The sequence below is a fragment of the Rhagoletis zephyria genome, unplaced genomic scaffold (assembly GCF_001687245.7).
Source record: "Rhagoletis zephyria isolate East Lansing unplaced genomic scaffold, Rhagoletis_zephyria_1.1 Rzeph_scaffold_01748, whole genome shotgun sequence".
NCBI classification, from domain to species: domain Eukaryota; kingdom Metazoa; phylum Arthropoda; class Insecta; order Diptera; family Tephritidae; genus Rhagoletis; species Rhagoletis zephyria.
In genome coordinates this window covers 49,092-61,190 of record NW_016158832.1, presented here as the reverse complement: position 1 = coordinate 61,190, position 12,099 = coordinate 49,092, and the positions used below count along the sequence as shown (strand labels likewise).

At 40.6% G+C, this 12,099-nt stretch overlaps 1 protein-coding gene across 1 annotated transcript; it reads right to left on the bottom strand.

Annotated features, from left to right (window-relative positions):
* Positions 1-4,060: 4,060 nt before the first annotated feature.
* Positions 4,061-7,012, bottom strand: LOC108365016 (sarcolemmal membrane-associated protein-like; the record flags this gene model as incomplete). Its single annotated transcript, XM_017618920.1, has 3 exons — positions 4,061-5,503; positions 5,752-6,078; positions 6,335-7,012. Coding segments are annotated over 3 exons (2,181 nt in total), but the record flags the coding sequence as incomplete, so codon positions are not given.
* Positions 7,013-12,099: the final 5,087 nt, after the last annotated feature.

The window sequence follows — 12,099 nt, the reverse complement described above, 5'->3', positions numbered from 1 at the left end:
GCATCGTAAAAAGTACTTGCCGCTGGATAAGAAGAAGAATAGAAAATTTGTGAATGGTATTCACACACCCTAATGAAACAGGGTTACTCAGAATTTTTAAATTAATAGCCCCGTAGAAGCCAAGTTAGTCTAGACTTAATTTAATTTAACTTACCATAAGATATCATGAATAATTACTCAACACGTCAATTTAAGCCAAAGCGGAATTATTTTGTTTTTGTGTTTTCTTTTTCAGCTATTTGACGGTTTGTCGCCTAAAATGCCACATCAAAAAAATGCATGCAAAAAAATATGCTTGCAGAAGAGCCCTCGCCAAGACACGTTCGGAGGCATCTCTACGAACTGACGGACGAAGTCCAGAGGTTCATCAAACAACCTCTGGACCCGTCAGCTTACCAACAGGCCTTCAACGGCATGCTCACTAGTGACATTAGAGTTTTGATTCTCCCTTTTGTCAAGAGGAAACGAGAAAACTGATATTATTGAATCATGCTTTTTGGCGACAGTGCGGTTTTCATAAATTTTTCGTATCCGGAAACGTTCAGAAAACGATTTCCCTTTTTGTTCATATTTTGTATCCAAAAATGTCATCTTATTTTTTCTGTTATTTTGAGATCATTTTCTAATTCTTTTGGAACCGTTTTTCGAATCTTTTGGAATCCAGTTTCGGTTCTTCCGCAACTCTTTTTCGGTTCTTCGTATTACCGACTTCCGGTTTCAACCGAAAGTAGGTTAAACTGACCGGAAATCCATTTTTTTAAAAGGACATACATACTTTTACCACAGATTCGGATTCTGCGAACAAAAATACATAACTTTGAAAGCGGAAGTCGGTAATACGACCAAAAGATAGAGCCTTGGCAATTCATATTTTTCGTTTTCTAATAAACACATTTTCCCCCATTTACGAAGTCCAGGAGAAGTTGAAGTTCGAACGTCATTTAGAGGTTGAAAAAAGCACTTCCGAGAAAACAGTTTCAAATAGAAGTTACGTATTTTTATCCACAGAATCCGAATCTCTTATAAAAACATGTGTCTAAAAAAAATGGACAACCGGTCAACTTAACCCTCTCTTTCGGTCGAAACCGGAAATCGGTAATAACACCAAAAGAAATCATCCCCGATTTGATAGGTAATATTTTAACGTTTTTCAATAAAAAAACATTTTCCCCCATTTTAGGAGGCATGGACGGGTGGTCTACATATGTATATACGTTCTACGGTATGTATGGTATGATATGTATACTGTCTACCGTTTGGCATGCACTCGTAGTTATGTAACCCCTAGACAATTTTGTCGCTAAGGATGTCCTTCATCCAATCTTCCTGATTTCTTCAGTCGTTTTGTCTGGTAAATTCGAAGTAAGCTCGTTAAGTTGATGTACATATATGCGCATACATATGTACATGCACAAGTAGAAATGACAAATGAGTAGTACACTTGCAAAGTGCGCTNTTTAGGAGGCATGGACGGGTGGTCTACATATGTATATACGTTCTACGGTATGTATGGTATGATATGTATACTGTCTACCGTTTGGCATGCACTCGTAGTTATGTAACCCCTAGACAATTTTGTCGCTAAATCTTCCTGATTTCTTCAGTCGTTTTGTCTGGTAAATTCGAAGTAAGCTCGTTAAGTTGATGTACATATATGCGCATACATATGTACATGCACAAGTAGAAATGACAAATGAGTAGTACACTTGCAAAGTGCGCTATGTAAAATTTTTTCGATTTTTAGTTTTTGGTGGGTAATGTACCAGTATTTAAAGTAGTTTCATGTCCACTGACAACACAGTGAAAAATCTTTCTATATTCTGAAAAAATGGCATCAAATGTTAACTACTCATCAGTCGCTATCATACTTATTTATACCCTTTCAAAAGTCACCATCTTCTGATGAACTTAGAAAACTGCTTTAGGTCGTATAGACAGTTAATGTTATGTTATGTTATATTGTAATGTTATTAGGCTCTTATATATCCAAGTTTTCAGGTAATAAAAAAAATATTCAATATAAAAGTGACTTGTTGTCGTAGTCGTTTTTTTTTTAATTTATGACTTACTATTATAAAATCACATAACGCTGTTTTCAAGTGGACTACTCAAATCAGGCTGTGTCATACAAGAATTTTAATAATTTTTATTCGTGATTTCATTAACTTCTACATATTTTTCGTTTTTCGTTTTCAAAAAGACACACGTCTTACGGCTAAGCGCGTTTTCACATTAAATAGCATATATAAATATATACTATATAATTTACAAAATAAATTTCAAATAATTTTGTATACATATTTCACTTGAATTGCATATTTCCTTGTTTTTATATAAAATAATATTACAAATAATAATAAAAATTTTAACTAAAATCTAACAATTTAAATAATAGTAATTGATAATAGCAGGAAATAATAATCTTCAGTAATTAGTATAGAACACACACTGCTGCACACACACACACATTTTGAATGGGTGTGAAACAGTCTAAAATTTGTTAACAAAACAGCAGCTTTTAATGAAGCATCTTAAAAGCGATTGACCAATGCTTATACGACATACATATGTAGTATATATTTTTGTTTTTGGAAAATAAAAAAATTGATCTTACGGAGCGAGAGTTGGACTTCGAAATTTAATGAATTTTTAGCAATTTTAAATTAGCAAATGAAGAAAAGTGTAAAAGAAATAGAAAAAAGTTTGAATATTGTTTATATTACCACCACAATTTTTTGTCGAAAATAAATTGAAATGTAATCAGTTATCATTATAATTAAAGGCGTGGCCAATTGTAGTGATATTAAGTTTTTTTCTTTAAATACATACGAGTATGAATGCAAATGTTAAATAAGCGCCATAAAGCAATAGAATAAGCATACATACAAATATTTTGTGATTGTGTTACGATTTCATTATAGCATTTCTAATACGTGTTCCTATACAATGTACGCGTGTTTGCTATATTTGTTTATATTCATAATTTATATTTTGTGTGTCTACGTATGCAATAATTTAAATATAACTTTAAACAAATGCAGCATTCGCTTAGATGCAATGCACTGGTATGCAATAACAACTAGGTAACAACAGCCCGGCTAGCAGCAGAGATGAGTGTGAGGCTCAAATGTCTATGTTTGTTTAAGAAGTATTTACTTTTTGATTTGCTTGTTTTTGGAAATATCGCCACACTAAATTTAAATGCACACANAATATCGCCACAATAAATTTAAATGCACACATACATACAGTTTAATACATGTTCTTTTTAGCACACACGTTTTTTTTTTTTTTGTTTTATTGAATTATATACGCATGTACGTACGTTAATAGAGATACATTTTCTTGGCGTTTAGCTATGCTCTTTGTGTTTGCTTTTCATTTATAATTTAAGTTGTACATTATTTTTTATATATATTGTTTTGTTTTTATTAAGCTTTATTTGTTTNTACGTTAATAGAGATACATTTTCTTGGCGTTTAGCTATGCTCTTTGTGTTCGCTTTTCATTTATAATTTAAGTTGTACATTATTTTTTATATATATTGTTTTGTTTTTATTAAGCTTTATTTGTTCGTATGAATTGGTTTGTTATGCGATTGTTGCTTACTGCGTTTACCTTAGTAATAATAATTTTTGTGGCAATTTAAATATTTTTACAAACTAAAAGGTCGCTAATATCTACATTTTTTTTAAATGAATCTAATTTTTCCCATATAATAAGATTTTTTCGGTTGATGTGTGTGTGGCGCAATGTAGGCAGAACGAGCACTTGGCAGGAAAATATCGATCGGACCTTAAGCCTGTTAGTTGCCTTTTAATAATTAAAAACATCGCTATGTTGATGATTGGGAAAATTCGATATGTCGAAATAGTGAACCAACCCGTTATCTATGAGACAGATTATGTTTGGCTCTAAGATTTTAAAAAGCTTTAAATCCTTATGTCATGGCAGCCTTTTTATCTCGTGTGACCATTGTAGCGAATGAATTTACACTGTGCACCAACTTTTAATAACAATATTTTGCTAACTCTCGCTGTATTTTCCTACTTNTGTTTGGCTCTAAGATTTTAAAAAGCTTTAAATCCTTATGTCATGGCAGCCATTTTATCTCGTGTGACCATTGTAGCGAATGAATTTACACTGTGCACCAACTTTTAATAACAATATTTTGCTAACTCTCGCTGTATTTTCGCTGTATTCGTTCGCTTGGTTCTAGTTTTATCTAATTTAGCTTTCACATGCTCCCACTCCGTCGTATTGTATATATCTCTCCGTTCCTCGTTTGGATTTGCTTACGACATAAACATAGATTAAACAGCAGCACTTAGAAATACATTGTAAATAAGTAAACAATGATAGCCAATACTGCTGTGCCGTACGCCAGCATTTGCTTCACCATATGCGTTTGAGCCTGTGTGCCCGATTTCAGTAGCAGTGCCGCTATGTCGTTGCGTAACTGCAGATTATCGTTTTGCGTCTTCTCCAGTCGTTCTTTGTACACAATCAGCTCCTCCTCCCGCTGCAGTGCAGTACTATTTATGGCCGCTAAGTCTTCACGCAATTGCGTTTCGAAATCGGCATCCATTTTGCCACCAGCAACACTTTTGTTATCCGAGGACAGCAATTCATCATCGAAGCTCTCATGCAGCTCAAACTCATTTTTCGTTTCGCTAGCCAAAGGCAATGATGGCGCACTCAGTGGTAATTTGATGACCGCATCCATTTGTTGTTCATTTCTATCATTAATTTGTTCTGCCGGCATAACTGTTTTCTCCATACTGGTCCGCTCATCAAGCAACCTTTCAAGTTCCTTTTTCTCTTCGCACGCTTTTTGAACTACTTTGGACAATTGAGTTACCTTCTCCTTGAAAGTGTCACATTCAATTTGCATTATCTCTAGCGTATTTTGTGCATCACTCTCCACTTGTTCAAGCTTTAGATTAAGCTCTTTTATTTGATCCTGATATGCGCGCACTTCATCGCTTATACTCATTTCTCTATCCGCTACATCGCCTGGTGAAACGATTGTCGAAGGTGTGGTCACTGTAGTGGTGCATTCATCATTTTTTGATGCCTTTGCCGTTGACAGATTATTCTCATCCAAGTCGTATAATGCCGCTTCATCCTCAACAGCCTCTGTAAGCGGCTTCAGGGTATCCTGTGAGAGCAGTTTGCTTGTGGCACTGCCACCTGTTTTAGATGGCGCATTGTTTTGCAATTGTGTTTGTACAGTTATTGTCGGTGGCGGTGATATCTCTTTTATGTCCGCTGCTAATGATTTGTGTAGCTCTTGCTCAGTAAGGCTATCGCAGAGTTCTTTGTACGCCTCATTAAGAATCGCTACACTGGATTTTAGCAAAGCCAACCTCTGCTCATCATTTTTCGAAGTGCATTCGTCCTCTTTTCGTGACAATTTTAAAGCCTCATTTTCATTTTCTGCATCGATGTGCTCAGTTACATCAGCACCTGTTGATTTATAGCACTCTTTCGCCATTTCTGCCTCTACCAATTGACATAGTATAGCTTGTACGCTTTGCNTTGCTCAGTAAGGCTATCGCAGAGTTCTTTGTACGCCTCATTAAGAATCGTTACACTGGATTGTAGCAAAGCCAACCTCTGGTCATCATTTTTCGAAGTGCATTCGTCCTCTTTTCGTGAGAATTTTAAAGCCTCATTTTCATTTTCTGCATCGATGTGCTCAGTTACATCAGCACCTGTTGATTTATAGCACTCTTTCGCCATTTCTGCTTCTACCAATTGACATAGTATAGCTTGTACGCTTTGCAATTTATTTTTGGATTTCTTGTATTTTAGCTTAATCTCCTCGAGTGAGGTAGTATTCGTATCAATACCGCTTTCACTGTCAACGTTCACGGCATCATTTTCATTCACTGGAAGATCATGTTCATCGCTCGAATCAGACTCATTACAAATGGCTTTGAAAATGTCGAAGGAACCTTCCTTTTGATTCAGATCGGAATTTTGCAGCCATTTGAGAATCGTCGATTCCTTAGCGTTACCTTTTTGCTTGATTTTCTTTAGGGCAACATCCGATTGAGATGAAGTGTTTAAAACCTAAATTGCAATAGAAAAAAACGTTAGACATCTGCCACGAAAGTATATTTAAAACAACAAATGTATGTATAAAATGTATGGCATTTGCGAAGAAGCATAACGAGCTTCGTAATCTTTAAAAGCAAGCAATTTACCTGAATTGACTTCTTCTTCAACAAGGCAGTGTTACAACTCAAATCAGCAATCATGCTAGCGGTTATCTTAAATCTTACGATTTATATATATGTATATACATATATATCTGATATTTAATTACCTCTTTTTCGGCGCTGCTAATCAGGATTTTCGTGTCCACTCCATTCATTGCATCTAAACTTTTTGTGACTCTCGGCTGATGCAAATAATTTTTGGCACATTCTTTTTCGTTGCCATCTTCCTTACTTTTAATATCACCCTCGTCCCCTTTCGCTTCGTTCTCGTTCTCGTCTTCATCGTCGTCATCCTCTCCCAAATCCATGTCGCCTATTACAGCATCTAGCTTCTCAATGGCCTGTAACTGCAATTTTTTTTCCTCATCATCCACCAACTCAGCATGCTGTAGCATGAATTCAGACACACGGCGACGCAAATCGTCGCACTCTAATTCACGCTGTTGCAATTTCTCTGATATATCTGCAATACGCTGCTCCTCTTGTTCTTTAATCTCCTGTTGTTTACGTTCGGCTTCCTCTTTATATTCATTGTAATCGGTTTCGAGGCGCTGCAAACGTGTGTTAACGTCCTGTAGCGACTGTTTCGTACTCATAATTTGATCGCGCAAAATTTTACATTCGCCATCGGAATTGGCATACGCCAATTCCATTTTCGAGAGCATTTGCAAAGCGTCGCATCGCTCTTGGTAAACTTTACGTAAGGCTTCCTTCGCTGTTACTTGATATGAATTTTTATCTTCGAGCAGTTTCAAAACCTGTGTGAATAAGATATGAATAAGAAAAATTAATAGTTAGACTAGGGCTACTATCAATGATTATTAAGTATCCGGAGCGAAGTTTGGCTATGGTACTGCGAGTTCCTCGAGGAAAGGAAACTGTCTCGTCCGCGTCAAATGGCTGTGTTGCCAACNTACTATCAATGATTATTAAGTATCCGGAGCGAAGTTTGGCTATGGTACTGCGCGTTCCTCGAGGAAAGGAAACTGTCTCGTCCGCGTCAAATGGCTGTGTTCCAGGACGTCATTCAGAAATATGGAGTCGGTGTAGGTCGAGATCAACTCCCTGTGAATGCCGTTTATGGCCTGTCGGTACGCTATCAGGTCCAGAGGTTGTTTTATGAACTTCTGGACTATGTCCGTTAGTTTTTATGTGTGACTTCCCAAGTGTGTGGGCACTGCTGTGGCGACATCAGAAGGCATCCGGTGACTGTCCGGAGAGCCATGTTTTGGCAAATCTGTAGCTTCGTCCACTATGACCTGCTAGTCCCCGGTGAGCACGAGGCTGCATAGTTTAGAACCGGCCAGCCAATTTCCTTGTAAGGTTGCCAGCAACGTTTCTTGTCTTCGCCGATATGCTACTTCCGTCGGCCCAATTGCAGAGGAGACCTTCGCCTTCACTATGTCCACCTGGATTTCACACCCCAACACAACACAACAATATACACACAAACAAACACAATAGCACCCACACACCGCCGCCGGTAACTCCTAGTCCCTCCGACAATCTGCTCGGTTTGTCAGTCCAGAATATACCGTAATGTGACATCAGTCAAGTGCAACTCCTGCCTTGACTGGTGCCACTTTAGGGCATGCTCAGGGCTTCGCAACACGCGTGATTGGACGAGTGACTATGTGGGCCCCTGCTGTGCTGCCCTCCCCCGCGACGCCGCCAACCACCACCAAAAGGCAGCACCCGGCAGGCAACACAACTCCTTAACTACACATATTCTGACATCACGTTTGTAGAGGAAACTTTTGATAGCATACTTTCGAAAATAAATTCATGGTCTCTGGTCTCTGGCACCACAATTGCTACTGGAAAAACCAAAATTTTTACATATTTGCCGGAAACAGAATTGTCCCGGCGTTTCCAATGATACTATAAGTTCGGTACAAGAACTCAAAGTTCTTGGACTGATTTTAGACTCCAAATACAACTTCAAGCCACACTGTACTCAACTAAGAGAGCGCATTTCAAATAGTCTAAACATAATCAAATACCTTGCATCAAAGAAAAGCTTCGTACACCCTACCACGCTAATAAACATTACAAAAGCGCTAATCCTATCCAAAATTGATTACGCCCTTCCTATTTACGGTAAAAGCCCAAAAGCTACACTCAACAAGCTGTCAGCACCGTACCACGCCGCAATGCGCAGGAGTATCAGAGCCTTCCCTACAACCCCATTGAAAAACTTGTACGCTGAAACAGGCTTACCAACAATTTCAGACAGAACAACCGACACTACACGCCGACTCCTACCAAAACTGCTGTACACCTCTAACTCCATTCTTTCCGAAAATGTCCAAAAAATGTTAACAAGAAAACGGCAGCCCAGGTGCAAATCGGCAATGCTAAAATCTTTAGAATTTGCAAAGGATCTTCAGATACCCATCAATAAAAAGCCTCAAGCTATAGAAGCACACCCGCATTGGTTGATAAACAACGCCAAGTCAATCATCAAAGCTCTGCTTCTTCCCAAAGCAAGTACTCCAAAGGAGAAGTATACAAATCTCTTCGCTGCGGAAAAAGAGAAATATCAAAACCTTGGTTGGAAATTCGTATACAGTGACGGGTCCAAGACTGAAAACAACACCTCCTTTGCAGTAGTAACACATTGCGGAAACATAATCAAACACGGTATACTTCATTCTATTTGCTCGGTGTTCACGGCGGAAACCACCGCTGTACTCGAAGCAGTCATCTATGCCAAGATGAATAAAGGCAAATTCGTCATTTGTACAGACAGTCAATCGTGCATCAACGCCGTCGAATCACCATCCAACACTCAAAACGCAATAGTTAACATCCGCAACATACTACTACACTGCCCTAACAAAATAAAACTTATGTGGATCCCCGGGCATGTTGGAATTTCGGGAAATGAACACGCTGATGCCGCAGCCAAGAACATCGCCATCACTCCCTCACTTATGTATGACTCCGTATCTAAGCAAGACATTCGAGCTGAAGCTACCAGGCTAAGACTGAAGTCACTAATCGACGATTGGGGAATGTACGTCCATCACTACTCAGCAATCAACCCATGCAGAAAGATGATGGTCTACGATCCAAATATACCACTACGTGCGTTAAGACCCTTCACCCGCCTGCGTCTTGGGCATACAATTGTTACCCACTCCTATTTACTACAACGAAGCCCCATCGAAAATTGCCCATTCTGCGAGGAAGCATCTTCGCTAACACATATTTTACGATGTCCAACAATCACTACACCCCGACAAGCCATCCTGAACTCTGCCGACCCCATCGAGTTACTCAAAAACCCAACCTATAGAAATGTACAACTAATATATAATTTTCTCAAAGAGGTAGACCTGCTCAGACGAATATAACACATAATAGTATAAAGCAATATGCAAAGACACATATAATCTCATTCGAATAAGATGCAAAGGACAGCTGAGGGCCTTCGTCGCCAGTGCTGCGAATCGTAATGTATTTGTAGAATATTTATTTATTGTACAAATATAGTAAAAAAAAAAAAAAAAAAACTAAACATATCACAATTGGTCTCCCACGGCACACAAAGGTGCTGCAATTCAACTGTAACGGACTCCAGAGCAAGTTCGAGGAGATAACTGTCTTCATGGGAAGGCATGGAAATTAATAGCTGCGGTCCAAGGGTCGAAGTTGCACGGCAATTCAACCTTGTTGAATTGCGCCGGATACAACATGCACCGTCGAGATCGGGAGCGAGATAATGGTGGAGGCTTATGGTTCATCACGCACCACACCGTGCAGTATCGTCTTATTGAAGCAGACATCGGGTATTGCTATCCGGTCAGGCGATGTTGAGCTCGAAATATTTAACGTTGGACCTGTCCAAAGCGTCGGACACTGTCGGTCATTCATTGCTGCTAGAAGACATAGAGGCCTCCTCACTCCCACAGGGACTCAAACGGTGGTCAGCGAATTACCTAAGTGGTCGACACTCGTCCATAATTTTCAGACAAAACCAGCAAGCTACGTAAAATTAAACAGGGGGTAACACAGGGTGGTGTCCTGTCCCCTCTACTGTGTGCAGATTGGCGGAGGAACTAGGAGCTGTTGGCTTTGGCGTGTGGGTGGTGGTGCAGTTGTATCGGTGGTGTGGTCTGTTGTGTCAATAGTATTGTCTATTGTAATGTGTTGTGGTGCAGTTGTGTTTGTGTTGAGTTACCCTGGCGGACTCTGTGGACGAAGGAGGTCAGGCTACCGCTGGGGATTCACGACGATGATAAACCAATTCCGACCGTGAAAAACCCCAAAAATACTCGGAGTAACCTTCGACAATCTGCTCTCCTTCTCTGCGCTCGCGACCGCTATTGTCAACAAAGTACAGAGCCGCAACAAGGTCCTCAAGTCGCTAGCCGGCAGTACTTGGGGCAAGGACGAAGAAACGTTGTTGGCAACATACAAGGCAATAGGCCGGCCGGTTTTAAATTACGCAGCACCAGTGTGGTCGCCGGGGACTAGGTCGCCGCACTAAGGACAACGACTGGATGCCTTCTGATGTCGCCAGAACACCACCTGCATGACGAGGCGAAATTGCTCCCGGTCAAGGAGCACAACACAATGCTCTGCAAGCAGTTTCTTGTTGGGAGCCATAGACGTGATCCCCCTAATAGGCAACTGCTTGCAGAAGAGCCCTCGCCCAGGCACGTCCGGAGACATCTCTACGAACTGGGAGACGAAGTCCAGAGATTCATTAAACCACCTCTGGACCCGTCAGCTTATCGACAGGCCCTGAACGGCATTCACAGGGAGTCAGTCTCGTGTTATGTAGACTTCAGACCTGTGAATGCCGTTCTGGGCGCACAACCACCGGACATTGACGAGACGCAGCTTCATCTGCCTCGGGAGACTAGAACCATATTAGCCCAACTTCGCTCTGGATACTGCAGTAGCAGGTTACACTCGTACCAAAGCAGACTAAACGCAGATGTACCAAATGAGTGTCCGGCATGCGGAGAGACACCCCATGACTCGGAAACATCTCTTCGTATGCCCGGAAAACCCGACAACCCTAACGCATTTGTGCCTGTGGACCGACCCTATTTAGGCTGCACGCTTCTTAGGGCGGCCGTTAAGGGAACTTGACGACAACGACTGAGACGTTCCCACGACAGTCGGGTCTACGTAACCGGAACGACCCAGATTTATCGTTCCCACGACAGTCGGGTCTACGTAACCGGAACGACCCAGATTTATATCTGGCCAAGGACTGTCACTCCAGCAACACTCCCCAAAATGTCTTTGGGGAATTTGTATGCTGCTACAACAACAACAACAACGACTGAGATATCAATCGATCTGGGCGGGGTTGTTGTAGCCGCTACAACAACAACAACAGCAACCTAACCAACAACAGAGACCTAATACCCGAGGAGATTCTCAGGTGACTCCATCCATTACAGATGTTGCACCTAACCAAAGTGGAGTGAAGTTGTCTCCGGCAGACACAGCAGAAGTAGATTTCTGGTCCGGGTTGGGCTCAATGCCCAGCCCTTGTTTGGGAAAAACCCTAGTCCGTCCGGAACCTAGAACCGGTTGTCGTGGGAATGATATTCTCAGCCGTTGTTGTTGTTGTTGTTGTTCCCAGTCGTAATTTGCGTCCGTTTGCCTTAAGCGGAAGGCGATGTTGCTTTGACCAGGATTTGAACCCAGGTGCTGATGAGTGAATGCGCGCACTGCTTACCACTACACCACAGCGGCAAAGCGTACATACACGTTTGTAATTGAAGCTTTTTTCGATGCTAGCTCTTCGCTTTGCTCGCCGCTCCACTATGTTTTTACCATAAGTCTAAAAAATTTGAGAAATAATTTTAATGAGGCTCTGCTTATAAATGCGGTCGCACCAAAAACC